At 46.7% G+C, this 16,190-nt stretch overlaps 1 protein-coding gene across 2 annotated transcripts; it reads left to right on the top strand.

The window, feature by feature from the left end:
* Positions 1-1,543: 1,543 nt before the first annotated feature.
* LOC125449428 (zinc finger protein OZF-like) lies at positions 1,544-9,508 on the top strand. Of its 2 annotated transcripts, none has more exons than XM_048525206.1 (3): positions 1,544-1,713; positions 6,004-6,122; positions 7,720-9,508. In XM_048525206.1, exons 2-3 carry the CDS (start codon positions 6,069-6,071, stop codon positions 9,394-9,396), a joined length of 1,731 nt encoding a protein of 576 aa, XP_048381163.1. In that variant the 5' UTR covers positions 1,544-1,713; positions 6,004-6,068; the 3' UTR covers positions 9,397-9,508. The 2 variants fall into 2 exon arrangements, with proteins under 2 accessions (XP_048381163.1, XP_048381164.1); XM_048525207.2 differs by lacking the exon at positions 1,544-1,713 and adding an exon at positions 1,839-1,998.
* The last annotated feature ends 6,682 nt before the right edge of the window (positions 9,509-16,190 follow it).

Genomic DNA, 16,190 nt, shown 5'->3' with positions numbered 1-16,190 from the left:
AGATCATACTTGAAAATAAAATGTCTGGACCTTGGACAGGGTGCAGGGAAAATTGGTGTTTCCATTTCTGAAGAAGGGTCCAGGCCCGAAACATCAGCTTTCCTGCTCTTTTGATTTTCCTTGGCCTGCTGTGTTCATCCAGCTCTACACCTTGTTATCTCAGATTCTCCAGCTCTGCAGTTCCTACTACCTCTGGCTAGAATGGTGTCAGGTTCAAGGGGTTTCAGTTCTGCAGAGACACTGGAGAAGGTGGAATGATTCTCCAAAGAGCAGAGCAAATGAAAGAGAGTTTTAATCGAGATGTGAAATTTTTGGGGAGTTTTTATCTCAATAGACAGAAGTGATTGAGATTAATATGATGTTGGTACGGCAGACACGGCTTTAAAATCATTGCCAACACTCCTGACTGAAGATGCTGTTTCTTTCAAAATTCTGATACAGTGTCTCAACCAACGAGGGAGATTTAGTCTCAGTCCCCCTCCTCACACTCTTCCAGAGAATCTGTGCAAACAAATAAGACCTTGGAAGAGATGCTAGGCAATTTCTTAAGAATGGGGAGTCAGGGAGGAAAGTGGAGTTAAGGCCATCTTATCATCAACCATGATCTTATTGAATGATGGAGAATGCCCATCGTACCAACTCCAGCCCCTACTTGTTAACAAATATTCAGCCAATTTATTGCCATCCCACTGCCCATGGATTATGTTCACCCAGATAGTACAAATTGCTGTTTTAACAAAGAGAAGATATGGAATATTATCTGTCTTATCCACCCTTGTCTGCATTTGGCAAAGATTAGAAGTGCCAACAAAAGATGGAGGAGTAGCTCTTTTCAGCCTTTTACTCCCTGATCTATTTTCATAACTCGAATCTGCATGGGGAAAGAGTATTAACTGAACACACTTCAGGAACTCTTGCCCTTTACAACATTTTACACAACCACTATTCCACTAGCTATTTCCAAACACCTTTCAGGAGAGCTACAAACTCTACTACTGAATGTGACCCATACACTCGTCTAGGTTGCAAACGTCACCTGCAGCTTGGGAATGTGTGAAGCTGCTGATAAACCTGCTACCAGGATACGAAAATAAAAGCAAAATACTTTGAATGCAGGCGATCTGCTACAAAAAAAGTTCCAAACAAGAGCCAGACCAGACTCAGAACATTAACTTTGTTTCTGTCGCCACGGATATTGCCAGATCTAATGAACAGTTCTCAGGAAGGGTCACTCGACCCGAAATTTTAACTTTGATTTCTCTCCACGGACACTGCCGGACCTGCTGGGCTTTTGCAGCAATTTCTATTTCTGTGGAGCAAATTACTGCAGATGCTGGAATCTGTACTGAAAAGAATGAATGCTGGAGATCACTGGGAGTCCAGACAGGATCCATTGAGAGACAAACTAAGCTTTCTCTCTCTCTCCACTGATGCTGTCTGACCCGCTGTGATCTCCAGCGTTTGTTCTTGTCATTTCTATTTTCGTTCCCGCCCACTTGACGTCTGGTCCTCATGCTGATCACGCATGCGCGCTGCTCCTGCGGATCCAAGATGGCGGCCGTTAACCTGATCCCTTGTTCATGGGAAAAGGCAACGGTATTGTAAATACGGACTTGCAGAATTGAGATAATGTGATAGCTGTTTATAAACCATCTCCGTCCCCCCGCCGGCACCAGCGCCCCCTCCACGGTTCTACATCCTCACCGTCTGCAGGTGAGAAAATACAGCGTCCTTGGCCATTGTCAGCACTGTCACCGCGCATGCTCTAGACACATGGTGGGACTATGCCTGCGTGCTGCTGTCTTGCGTCCTGGCTAGGGGACAGTGACCATCGCTGTTAATCATGGGTAAAGAAACCGCCGTTGGTCGTTAGTGATTTGTTCTGGTGTGATGATGGGGAGAGTGTAGTGAGATGGAGAGCCAAATTATACTGGAATGATGAAACAATCACAAAGAATACTTGAGAAATTCAGCAGCTCTGGCCATAGAGAAACAGAGGTAAACTTTCGAGTTTGGTATGACTCCTAAAATCCAAAACGTATTTGAAAATAGGCACTGGAATAGTGGTTGTGTATAATATCGTGTAGGCCATGAGATCCTGAAGTGTGTACAGCTAATAGTCTTTCCCCATGCAGGTTAGAGTTGGAGCAGATGCGGCGGAGGCGGAGGAATTGGGAATAGGGGATGCCCCAAACCCCACCTCTTCCTCCGGTACATTGATGACTGTATCGGCGCCGCCTCTTGCTCCCCAGAGGAGCTCGAACAGTTCATCCACTTCACCAACACCTTCCACCCCAACCTTCAGTTCACCTGGGCCATCTCCATCACATCCCTCACCTTCCTGGACCTCTCGGTCTCCATCTCAGGCAACCAGCTTGTAACTGATGTCCATTTCAAGCCCACCGACTCCCACAGCTACCTAGAATACACCTCCTCCCACCCACCCTCCTGCAAAAATTCCATCCCCTATTCCCAATTCCTCCGCCTCCGCCGCATCTGCTCCCACGATAAGACATTCCACTCCCGCACATCCCAGATGTCTAACTTCTTTAAGGACCGCAACTTTCCCCCCACGGTGATTGAGAACGCCCTTGACCGCGTCTCCCGCATCTCCCGCGACACATCCCTCACACCCCGCCCCCGCCACAACCGCCCCAAGAGGATCCCCCTCGTTCTCACACACCACCCTACCAACCTCCGGATACAACGCATTATCCTCCGACACTTCCGCCATTTACAATCCGACCCCACCACCCAAGACATTTTTCCATCCCCTCCCCTGTCTGCTTTCCGGAGAGACCACTCTCTCCGTGACTCCCTTGTTCGCTCCACACTGCCCTCCAACCCCACCATACCCGGCACCTTCCCCTGCAACCGCAGGAAATGCTACACTTGTCCCCACACCTCCTCCCTCACCCCCATCCCAGGCCCCAGGATGACATTCCACATTAAGCAGAGGTTCACCTGCACATCTGCCAATGTGGTATACTGCATCCACTGTACCCGGTGCGGCTTCCTCTACATTGGGGAAACCAAGCGGAGGCTTGGGGACCGCTTTGCAGAACACCTCCGCTCAGTTCGTAACAAACAACTGCACCTCCCAGTCGCAAACCATTTCCACTCCCCCTCCCATTCTCTTGATGACATGTCCATCATGGGCCTCCTGCACTGCCACAATGATGCCACCCGAAGGTTGCAGGAACAGCAACTCATATTCCGCCTGGGAACCCTGCAGCCATATGGTATCAATGTGGACTTCACCAGTTTCAAAATCTCCCCTTCCCCCACTGCATCCCTAAACCAGCCCAGTTCATCCCCTCCCCCCACTGCACCACACAACCAGCCCAGCTCTTCCCCCCCACCCACTGCATCCCAAAACCAGTCCAACCTGTCTCTGCCTCCCTAACCGGTTCTTCCTCTCACCCATCCCTTCCTCCCACCCCAAGCCGCACCCCCAGCTACCTACTAACCTCATCCCACCTCCTTGACCTGTCCGTCTTCCCTGGTCTGACCTATCCCCTCCCTACCTCCCCACCTACACCCTCTCCACCTATCTTCTTTACTCTCCATCTTCGGTCCGCCTCCCCCTCTCTCCCTATTTATTCCAGTTCCCTCCCCCCATCCCCCTCTCTGATGAAGGGTCTAGGCCCGAAACGTCAGCTTTTGTGCTCCTGAGATGCTGCTTGGCCTGCTGTGTTCATCCAGCCTCACATTTTATTATCATGAGATTATTGTGTGATTGGCACAAGAACCAAAGTTGTTGTGAAAACCGGCACTAATGCAGTCAGTGATGGAAGATATTAAATGAACTGCCAGAGAAGGTTGTGGAAGCAGATTTGAATGTGGCTTTCCAAATGGAATTGAGTAAGCAAATAAAACTATTCTGCGAATGGGGTAGGGAATTGGATAAGCTGCCTTGCCCTGCTAGAGAGGTGGCACAGGCATAAATGGGCCAAATGTCACAGCACAACACTAGGGGAAGCTCAAGTAATTGAAAGAAGATGCAAGGGCTTTTGAGAGACCAGGTACATGACAATGAAAAGATGTAACCTGACAATATTTATTTATATTGTGCCTTTGACTTGATTAATTTTTCCAAAGTATTTCACGGCAATATTAAAAGCCAAAATTTGACACTGAGCTATGTGAAGCAATGTTAAATCAGATGACTAGAAGTTTGATCAAAGAGGCAGGTTTTGAGGAGAATTTTAAAGGAGGAAAGTGAGACTGACAGAAAGTAAGAGCAAGTGTAGGCCATTCCATCTTTTGAGCCTGCTCTGTTATTCAACATGATCTTGAGTGATTATCCAACTTAGTATCCTGTTCCTGATTTATTCCCATACCCTTTGATCTCTTTAGCCCAAAAAAATTACGTCTAAATCCTTTTTGAAAACATTCAGTGTTTTGCCCATAACTGCTTTTGGTGGCAGAGTATTCCATAGGCTTCTTGGGTGAAGTTCTCCTCAGCTCTGTCCTAAATAGCCTAACCTGCATTCTTATACAGTACCCTGTGCATCTGGACTCCCAGTTGTCAGGAACATCCATTAGATAATCGGTTTGGTGTCCCTTTGAATTTCTGGAAGATAGAAACCAAAACAACCACTGTTTCTGCAGTATAATAAAATGTGAGGCTGGATGAACACAGCAGGCCCAGCAGCATCTCAGGAGCACAAAAGCTGACGTTTCAGGCCTAGACCCTTCATCAGAGAGGGGGATGGGATGAGGGTTCTGGAATAAATAGGGAGGGGGGGGAGGTGAACCGAAGATGGAGAGAAAAGAAAATAGGTGGAGAGGAGAGTATAGGTAGGGAGGGGATAGGTCAGTCCAGGGAAGATGGACAGGTCAAGGACGTGGGATGAGGTTAGTAGGTAGGAGATGGAGGTGCGGCTTGAGGTGGGAGGAAGGGATGGGTGAGAGGAAGAACAGGTTAGGGAAGCAGAGACAGGTTGGACTGGTTTTGGGATGCAGTGGGTGGAGGGGAAGAGCTGGGCTGGTTGTGTGGTGCAGTGGGGGGAGGGGATGAACTGGGCTGGTTTTTGGATGCGGTGGGGGAAGGGGAGATTTTGAAGCTGGTGAAGTCCATATTGATACCATTGGGCTGCAGGGTTCCCAAGTGGAAAATGAGTTGCTGTTCCTGCAACCTTCGGGTGGCATCATTGTGGCACTGCAGGAGGCCCATGATGGACATGTCATCTAAAGAATGGGAGGGGGAGTGGAAATGGTTTGCGACTGGGAGGTGCAGTTGTTTATTGCGAACCGAGCGGAGGTGTTCTGCAAAGCGGTCCCCAAGCCTCCGCTTGGTTTCCCCAACATAGAGGAAGCCACACCGGGTACAATGGATGCAGTATACCACATTGGCAGATGTGCAGGTGAACCTCTGCTTAATGTGGAAAGTCATCTTGGGGCCTGGGATAGGGGTGAGGGAGGAGGTGTGGGGGCAAGTGTAGCATTTCCTGCAGTTGCAGGGGAAGGTGCCGGGTGTGGTGGGGTTGGAGGGCAGTGTGGAGCGAACAAGGGAGTCACGGAGAGAGTAGTCTCTCCAGAAAGCAGACAAGGGTGGGGATGGAAAAATGTCTTAGGTGGTGGGGTCTGTTTCTGCAGTCCCTCTTTAAAATTCTATAGTCCATGGTATGGGGGTTTCTTAATTCCTACTCTATGTCTTTACTCATACCAATATCTTTGAATTTCTTGTCTTATCAAATTGTTAATTCCTCATTATTTCCAGATATGTTTTTATTTTCTATCATTAGAAACCTTTGAAAAACCCTAGGAAACAGTTGCTATCTTAACAGAGACTGAGCACATGTGTGACCATCTCACACAGGAAGCAGAAATCTCATGTTGTCCATTTATATCCTGGATGGGGATGGATTTCGAAGACTTATGCAAGGGGAGAAATGGAGATAAATTGCATTCTGCAATCTCAAACCAAGATAAATGTTTGTCTCCTCTCAAATTCTGTCTTTTCCTACACTCATGACTTTTTTTCATATCCTTTTACAGGGTGTTAGAAGATGTGAAAACTGAGAGATTACTTTCTGACTCCAGAGTTTCCAATATCTTTCAAGATGCAGGATCCAGCCAGAGATTTTAAAATTGAAGACAATGAAATTATATCAGAGGTTAGAATTGTTAAGCTTTCATTCAAATTCTTGTTTCTTAGCTCTGAGGCTGGAGTGGCTCCTTTATTATGGATCCAAATCCATGTCCATCATGACTTTGTTACACCTCTGTCTTCCTTAGTCACCTTTCTTCCATTGTCTTTCTCTGCCTCTAATAATATGTATTTTAAGTATGTTTAGTATTTTGTTCCTGTTTCTGCAAATTGTTTCCAAATGAAGTTTCCACTGATGCCCATTTGCTAATTTATCCGCTTTACCTACCCATTTTCAGGAATGGTGTTTCCGTCACTGGAGTTAATTTCCCTTCTGCTTCTGATCTTCTGTAGAAAGTCAAATTCTCCAGTGTTTTTATTCCCTGTAATTTATTCAGCGCATCCTCAAACACGATTGTTTCCTCACCTACTGATTATTTCCAATATTTTCTCTTTTCGATTTCCTGCATCTGCAGAATTCACAATTGAATATAAGCAGCAGAACGAGGTTGTAGACATGCTCGCCAAGCTGGTGCGGTTGGTTGATTAGATTCCCTACAGCGTGGAAACAGGTCCTTCGGCCCAACAAGTCCACACCACCCCTTGGAGCATCCCACCCAGACCCATCCCCCATAATCCATACACTCCTGAACACTATGGGCAAGTTAGCATGACCAATCCGCCTAACCTGCACATCTTTGGGCTGTGGGAAGAAATCAGTTGCAAATGTTTCATCACCAAGTTAGGTAACATCATCAGTGCAATGACGATGTTACCTAGCAGGGTGACGAAACATTTGCAACCAAACCCACTGGCTTGGCGAGCATATCTACAACCTGAGCTACAAATCGTCTCAAACTTTAAGCAGCAGCATTTTGGATCATCTCAAAATTACTGAGACTTTGAATGAGTGAGGACAGCCAGGGGTGCAGTTGAATGTTTAAGTCTAGAGATAAGAGAGAATAGAGAGCGGCTTCAAAGCCAAATGAACCGAGACTAGGATGGAACTGGTTGATGTCACTGAGGTGGAGGTAGGTGGTCCTGGTGATGATGTGAATGTATTGTTTATAGTTTAGGTTGAACATGACATCATTGTTCTGACTGGTCTGTTTCAGCATCACACAGTTGCCGGGAAGAGGGATGATATTGGCTGCTAGGGTATGGAGTTTGTTGCTGAAGACTGCTCCTTTCATTATTGGAGGATATTTCTATTCATTTAGCCCTGGATATCAGATACATTCAGGAGACTGTGAGAGTTGGAAGAAATTTGGTGTCCATATAGGTCTCCTACCCTAGTCCTTTGAGATGGTGAAAGTTGAGAATTTGGGAGATTCTGTCAAAGTTCTGCTCAAGCTGTAAATACACACAATCTCTCTCCTTTGCCACTTCCTCTCTCACTTGTCTCTTTGCTTCATCCTATAGAGGCCAGGTTCTTGTGCATGTTCAGATTGGGATGGCAGATTTCCTTCCCAATGTACATTAATGAACCACTTGTGTTTTTACAACATTCTGGCAAGTTTCATGATGAATTTCTCTGTGTCTCAACAAATTACCACCTCAATGTCACAGCCTGCTTTTGTGATTTTGTGGGTATTGTCTCACTCCTTTTTTCTGTTTTAAAACAGTTTCAGAGGGTACCACAGGGGGAGGAATTACAGTCAGGGTTCACAGATCCAGCAGCACCTCAGGATCTGATGGAGGCTTCCAATTTATCTCAATCAGAATGTTATTTGATTTTGAACATGGAAGGAAAGAGTACAGTTCATAGTGAAGAGAAACACTATATGAAACGCTATATGTGTTCTGTCTGTGGACAAGACTTCAGCGAATCATCTAGTCTGTCAAAACACAAGTGCAGTGGCCCTGGGGAGAAACCATGGAAATGTAGGGTCTGTGAGATGGAATTCAGCAACGAATCTGAGCTGGAACTCCACCGACACAGTCACATTGAAGAGACACAGTGGAAAGGCGGGGACTGTGATGAAGGTTTCAGATCTCTGCCTGAGCTGGAGACTCATCAGCACAGTCACACCGGGGAGAGGCCATTCATGTGCTCCGAGTGTGGAAAGGGATTTATTCGGTCATCTCACCTCACGACCCACCAGCGAGTTCACACTGGGGAGAGACCTTTTAAGTGCACAGACTGCGGGAAGTGCTATAAATGTTCTGGGGAACTGCTGTCGCATCAACGTGTTCACACTGAGGAGAGACCATTCAGATGCCCTCACTGTGGGAAAGGATTCAAGACATCATCTGAAGTCATTGTACACCAGAGAATTCATACTGGGGAGAGGCCGTTCACCTGCAGTGTGTGTGGGAAGGGATTCACTCGGTCATCCCACCTCACAATTCACCAGCGAGTCCACACTGAGGAGAGACCTTTTCAATGCCCAGACTGCGGGAAGTGTTTTAAAAGTTCCAGGGAACTGATGCGTCATCGACGTGTTCATACTGATGAGAGACCGTTCAAATGCTCTCACTGTGGGACTGGGTTCAGACAATCATATCACCTGACTGAACACCAGCGAATTCACACTGGGGAGAGACCTTTTAAATGTCCAGACTGTGGGAAATTCTATAAAAGTTCTGGGGACCTAATGTCCCATCAACGTGTTCACACTGATGAGAAGCCATTCAGGTGCTCCTACTGTGGGGCTGGATTCAAGCAATCATCTCAACTCACTGTCCACCAACGAATTCATACTGGGGAGAGGCCGTTCACCTGCTCTATATGTGGGAAGGGATTCATTCGATCATCCCAACTCGCAACACACCAGCGAGTGCACACTGAAGAGAGACCTTTTAATTGTTCAATCTGCGGGAAATGCTTTAAAAGTACTCAGGAAGTGATGACCCATCAACGTGTTCACACTGAGGAGAGACCTTTTAAATGCTCAGATTGTGAAAAGTGCTATAAAACATCTGGGGATCTGATGTCTCATCAACGTGTTCACACTTCTGAAAGACCATTCAGGTGCTCTCACTGTGGGATTGGGTTCAAACATTCTTCTCACCTCACCGTACACCAGCGAATTCACACTGGGGACCGGCCTTTTAAATGTCCAGACTGTGGAAAGTCCTACAAGAGTTCTGGCTATCTGATGATCCATCAACGTGTTCACACTCAAGAGAGACCATTCAGATGCTCTCACTGTGGGACAGCATTCAAGCAGCCATCTCACCTCACACTACACCAGAGAATTCACACTGGGGAGAGGCCATTCGCCTGCACTGAGTGTGGGAAGGGATTCACTCGGAAAGCCCTCCTGCTCAGTCACCAGCGAGTTCACACGCAACTATAAGAGTTGGACTTTGTTCTTTGTCATATCTAGAACTGAACCATTTTCATTGTCTAATAAACCTATTTGAGTTATTAATATGCTTGGATAAAAATAAAGTACCTTTGTAATTTGACACATCTTTTCAATACCTCTAATGCATTTCCTGTGACTGAGTTAATTTTGAAGAGCTATCCCTCACCCTGTCTTCTCCATTCTCACCAGTAACGACAAATGTCAGGAACTCATGGAGCTTCTTTACCATTGAGATTGAAACAATCTATCGGCTAGGTTCTCTACAGGTTCCTCCTTGTCTGAACCTTGAACTCTCATCTTTGAACAGTTTCTACCTGATCTGCTTTGATGAATCTCATCATGTCCAGGAGACCCACCTTGTAGTCCCTTAATTCTGTTTCTGCTAGCCATTCAAGTTCTCCACATTAGCTGATATTGTTAATGATTTTGGCTTATTTTGTGCCCGTCACCTTGAAAACAACATCTTCACCCATTCTGAGAAAAAAAATCAACCCTTCAACCATCCCACCGTAACAAACGTCAGCCCTGACTTCCATGTCCTTGTCCTCTCCATAATCCTGGAGTCCTTAAGGATCTGTCCTTGGCCCCTTTTCTCTCACATCACAACTAGAATGTGAGGTTGCTATCCCAGATTAACATGAGTGAACCAGTTGTAATTTTACAACAATTCAGCAGCTTTTATGGTCACTATTCCCTAGAGCCAGCCCCACAAACTTCCTGATTCATTAACCTTGATTTCACAACCTGTCTTTGTTTTTGTTTCATACCAATTCCACAGTGTTTTGGAAATTAATGATGTACAGATGTGTCCAAACATCACACCACAGTCTGACAGAGTTGCTAAATTTATTGTAAGCTGAATATCAACAGATATTGAATGTGGAAGGTGGATGTACCATTCACACAATGCAAACTGTGTGCAGGTTCTGTGTGTAGACAAGGCATCAGGCTTTTTGACTTTGAAGTCAAAGCAATGCCACAGTGACAAGAAGCTGTGGATGTGTGAAGACTGGGAAAAGTTTCACTTACCTGTCCAAGCTGCAAACATGTAGACACAGTCACATCAGAGAGAAACCATTGACCTGCTCTCTGTGTGAGAAGGCATTCATGAAATCCTTCCACCTGTTGATTCATCAGTAGGTTCACGCTAGAAAGGGTTGTTCCCCTGCTCTGAGTATGGCAAGGAATTCATCCAGTCATCCCACCGGCTGACACCAATGATTCTACACTGGGGAGATATCGATCACCTGCTCCAAGCGTGGAAGGATTTCTCCTCGTCATCCAGTCTGTTGAAACCTCATTAGATTGACTCAGAGGAGAGACCTTTTTAATACGGAGATTGTGGGAGGTGCTATAAAAGCTCAAGTGGACTGATGTACAATTGTGTTCACACTGAAGAGAGACCATTCAGGTGCTTTCACTGTGGGTCTGGGTTCAGAACATCATCTAGCCTCACTGTACATTACCAAATGGACTGGAAGAGGCTATTCACTTGACTCTGTGTGTGGGAAGAGTGTGAGATATTCACTCAGTCATCCAGCTTGATGAAACACCAGCAAATTCACAAGTACCTATAGTGATTGGAATTTTTTTTGTTTGTTCATGGGATAATGGCATTTCTAGCTAGGGCAGCATTTATCATCCATTCTAACTCAACTACTTTGTTATGGGTCTGGATTCACGTGTAGGCCAGACCAGATGAGGATGGTAATTTCCTTCACTAAGGGATCATGAATCAAATAGCGTTTTAAAAGAATTGACAGGTGACTGTTAGGCTAGCCTTTTTAATTCTAGAATGTTGTTACATTGAAGTTATACCGGTTGCAAACTGTTGGAAATTGGGGACACTTAAAAACGGAATTTTCCTCGTATTTAGTGTGTAGCAGGCGATTTTGTTTAACAGCTATTGCAACAGTAATTAACCTTCCAAAATTCTAACAGGGAAGACAAAAAGGAAGAATTACAAAAAAACACTGAGGTCATGATGCACTTCGAACTAATGTCAACAATTTATCTAGTTCTAATACAAGAAGCTGTCCAAAACATTGGCCAAAAGCATTCAGACAACTGATTGAAACAAAAAAAAACCCTGCCCCAAGAAACAGGCTATTTCATAGTTAGTGAGATAGCAAGGTGTAGAGCTGGGATGAACACAGCAGGCCGAACACAGCAGGCCAAACAGCATCATTAGGTTAGTCGATAGGATGCCAGTAAAGGGGAGTGTAGGTGGGGAGGTAGGGAGGAGATAGGTCAGTCCAGGGATGACGGACAGGTCAAGGGGACGGGATGAGGTTAGTAGGTAGGAGATGGGGGTGGGGCTTGAGGTGGGAGGAGTGGATAGGTGGAAGGATAAGTTAGGGAGGTGGGAACGAGCTGGGCTTGTTTTGGGATGCGGTACCTACCAACCTCAACTGACGAGAGACCTTTTAAATGCTCAGACTGTGGGAATCACTTTATGAGTTTGTGGGGGCTATTTTATCATCAATGTTCACATTGAGGACAGACCTTTCAAATGTCTAGTTTGTGGGAAGTGCCACCAAAGTTCTGTGGAACTCATGTCTCATCAACATGTTCACATGATGAGAGACCTTTTAGGTTGCTTTCGTTGTCAGACTGGGTTCAGGCAATCATCTCAACTCTCAGTACTCCAGTGAGTTCACATTGGGAAGAAAGCATTTACCTGCTCCATGTGAGAAAAACAGTTCACTCAGTGACCCTGCTGAGACAGCAGAGAGATCACAACGGGGGACAGACTGTTCACCTGCTCCATGGAGCAGAAGGAATTAGAACATAGAACATAGAACAGTACAGCACAGAACAGGCCCTTCAGCCCACAATGTTGTGCCGACCATTGATCCTCATGTATGCACCCTCAAATTTCTGTGACCATATACAGGTCCTGCAGTCTCTTAAACGACCCCAATGACCTTGCTTCCACAACTGCTGCCGGCAACGCATTCCATGCTCTCACAACTCTCTGCGTAAAGAACCTGCCTCTGACATCCCCTCTATACTTTCCACCGACCAGCTTAAAACTATGACCCCTCGTGCTAGCCATTTCTGCCCTGGGAAATAGTCTCTGGCTATCAACTCTATCTATGCCTCTCATTATCTTGTATACCTCAATTAGGTCCCCTCTCCTCCTCCTTTTCTCCAATGAAAAGAGACCGAGCTCAGTCAACCTCTCTTCATAAGATAAGCCCTCCAGTCCAGGCAGCATCCTGGTAAACCTCCTCTGAACCCTCTCCAAAGCATCCACATCTTTCCTATAATACGGCGACCAGAACTGGACGCAGTATTCCAAGTGCGGTCTAACCAAAGTTTTATAGAGCTGCAACAAGATCTCACTCACTGACTCTTTGACCTTGCTGAAACAGCAAAGACGTTACACATCTCAACAGCAGTTGAACTTTGCTGTTCATCAAATTCGGGACTGAAAGCAAAGTTTTAATATTCTAAATAAAAGCCAAATAAATCAGCTTTGTGTTAAACATAGTGTGGCAGGTCACTGTAAGGATGTCATCCCAGATACTTTGAAGAGTCAGCACGGCTTTGTCAAAAGGTAATCATGCCTGACAAATCTGTTAGATTTCTTTGAGGAAGTTAGAGAAAGGAGAGCCAGTGAATGTGATCTGCTTGAATTTCCAGAAGGCATTTGACAAGGTGTGTACGGGAAGCTGCTAAATAACATAGGAGTCAATAGTGATAGCGGCAAGTTACTGGTGTGAATTGAGAATTGCTGCCTGGAGAAGGCACAGAATAGCAATAAAGGGGTCTTTTTCAGGATGGCGTCTGGTGACTAGTGGAGTTCAGCACCGGTCAGTGTTGAGACCACAACTATTCATGTTATACATTAACGACCTGGAAAAGCAAATTGAGGTTAGAAAGGCAAATGCAAGTACGCATTCATTTCAAGAGGTCAAGAAATCAAGAGCAGAGGTGTACTGCTGAGGCTATAAAAGCCGGTCAGACCTCATTTGGAGTATTGTGAGCAGTTTTGGGCCTGTATCTAAGGAAAGACATGCTCGTGTTGGAGGGAACCAGAGCAAGTTTACAAGAATGATCGCAGGGATGAAGGGCTTGTCATATGAGGAGTATCGGAGGACTCTGTCTCTGTACTCAATGGAGTTTAGAAGGATGGTGGAGTGTGGGATCTGATTGAAACTTACAGAATATTGAGAGGCCCAGCTAGAGTGGACATGGAGAAGATATTTCTACGAGTGAGAGAGACTCGGACCTGGTACAGCATCAGAGTGAAGGGAAAACCCTTTAGACTTGAGATGAGAAGGAATATCTTCAGCCAGAAGGTGGTGACCTCAGAAGTCATGGCCGCAGAGGGCTATGGAGACCAAATTATTGAGTGTCCTTCAGAGAGAGATAGAAATTTCTCATTTAGTAAGGGGATCAAGAGTTTTGGGGAGAAGGCAGGAGAATGAGAAACATATCAGCCATGATGGAATGGTTGAGCAAACTTGATGAACTGAATGACCTAATTCTGATGCTATATCTTATGGTCTTTTGATAAATAGTTCAAATACAATCTCAGGCAACCAGCTTGTAACTGATGTCCATTTCAAGCCCACCGAATCCCACAGCTACCGAGAATACACCTCCTCCCACCCACCCTCCTGCAAAAATTCCATCCCCTATTCCCAATTCCTCCGCCTCCACCGCATCTGCTCCCACGATGAGGCATTCCACTCCCGCACATCCCAGATGTCCAAGTTCTTCAAGGACCGCAACTTTCCCCCCACAGTGATCGAGAACGCCCTTGACCGCGTCTCCCGCATTTCCCACAACACATCCCTCACACCCCGCCCCCGCCACAACCACCCAAAGAGGATCCCCCTCGTTCTCACACACCACCCCACCAACCTCCGCATCATCCTCCGACACTTCCGCCATCTACAATCCAACCCCACCACCCAAGACATTTTTCCATCCCCACCCCTGTCTGCTTTCCGGAGAGACTACTCTCTCCGTGACTCCCTAGTTCGCTCCACACTGCCCTCCAACTCCACCACACCCGGCACCTTCCCCCGCAACCGCAGGAAGTGCTACACTTGCCCCCACACCTCCTCCCTCACCCCTATCCCAGGCCCCAAGATGACTTTCCACATTAAGCAGAGGTTCACCTGCACATCTGCCAATGTGGTATACTGCATCCACTGTACCCGGTGCGGCATCCTCTACATTGGGGAAACCAAGCGGAGGTTGGGGACCGCTTTGCAGAACACCTCCGCTCAGTTCGCAATAAACAACTGCACTTCCCAGTCGCAAACCATTTCCACTCCCCCTCCCATTCTTTAGATGACATGTCCATCATGGGCCTCCTGCAGTGCCACAATGATGCCACCCGAAGGTTGCAGGAACAGCAACTTATATTCCGCTTGGGAACCCTGCAGCCCAATGGTATCAATGTGGACTTCACCAGCTTCAAAATCCCCCCTTCCCCCACCGCATCCCAAAACCAGCCCAGTTCGTCCCCTCCCCCCACTGCACCACACAACCAGCCCAGCTCTTCCCCCCCCACCCACTGCATCCCAAAACCAGTCCAACCTGTCTCTGCCTCCCTAACCTGTTCTTCCTCTCACCCATCCCTTCCTCCCACCCCAAGCCGCACCCCCATCTACCTACTAACCTCATCCCACCTCCTTGACCTGTCCGTCTTCCCTGGACTGACCTATCCCCTCCCTACCTCCCCACCTATACTCTCCTCTCCACCTATCTTCTTTTCTCTCCATCTTCGGTCTGCCTCCCCCTCTCTCCCTATTTATTCCAGAACTCTCGCCCCATCCCCGTCTCTGATGAAGGGTCTAGGCCCGAAACGTCAGCTTTTGTGCTCCTGAGATGCTGCTGGGCCTGCTGTGTTCATCCAGCCTCACATTTCAATATCTCAAATACAATTTAGTTCCTTTTGTAGTGCTCTGCCTCTTCACTGCAGTAGTAGTTTCCATCGTCTCAGAGAATCGTTGGGCTGTTCTCCCAGTAGAGAGAGAGAGACGACTGGTGGTGAGTTTAACCTGAGACAGACTCAACTCGTAGTCTAAGATAACAAGGTGTAGAACTGGATGAACACAGCAGGCCAAGCAGCTTTAGAGGAGTAGGAAAGCTGATGTTTTGGGCCCTAGACCCATCTGCAGAATTGGGGGAGGGGAAGGGAATTCCCTTCCCCCTCCCCCATTTCTGAAGAAGGGTCCAGACCTGAAACGTCAGCTTTCCTGCTCCTCTAAAGCTGCTTGGCCTGCTGTGTTCATCCAGTTCTACACCTTGTTATCTTAGACTACGAGTTGAGTCTGTCTCAGGTTAAACTCACCACCAGTCGTCTCTCTCTCTCTCTCTCTCTCTCTCTCTATTGGACTGCTGTGTTTACCAGCTCTACACCTTGTTATCTCAGATTCTCCGGCATCTGCGGTTCCTACTATCTCTGAAACAATTTCAACTCATAGTCTGTATATTCACACTAACATGCTGACCATCGCCGAACCCCGCCATGTCACGGATATTGTTAAGTTTTCTCTTTTCTAGTTCTGTCCGTTTCACCGATAAATCCACCATCATCAACATTCCTGAGGAAGACTGACCCTTCACCCTAACATCTTTGCAAACTGCTGCCCCATCTCCATTAGAGATAGTAAGAACTGCTGATGCTGGAGTCAGAGATGACACAGCATGGAGCTGGAGGAATGCAGCAGGCCAGGCAGCATCAGACTAGAAAAAAGCTGACATTTTAGGTTGGGACCCTTCAGAAAATCATCATATGAAGAAGGGTCCCAGATTTC

Source organism: Stegostoma tigrinum, chromosome 42 (assembly GCF_030684315.1).
Source record: "Stegostoma tigrinum isolate sSteTig4 chromosome 42, sSteTig4.hap1, whole genome shotgun sequence".
Classification (NCBI taxonomy): domain Eukaryota; kingdom Metazoa; phylum Chordata; class Chondrichthyes; order Orectolobiformes; family Stegostomatidae; genus Stegostoma; species Stegostoma tigrinum.
The sequence above is the reverse complement of the archived record's forward strand: the minus strand, read 5'-3'. Positions and strand labels throughout refer to the sequence as shown.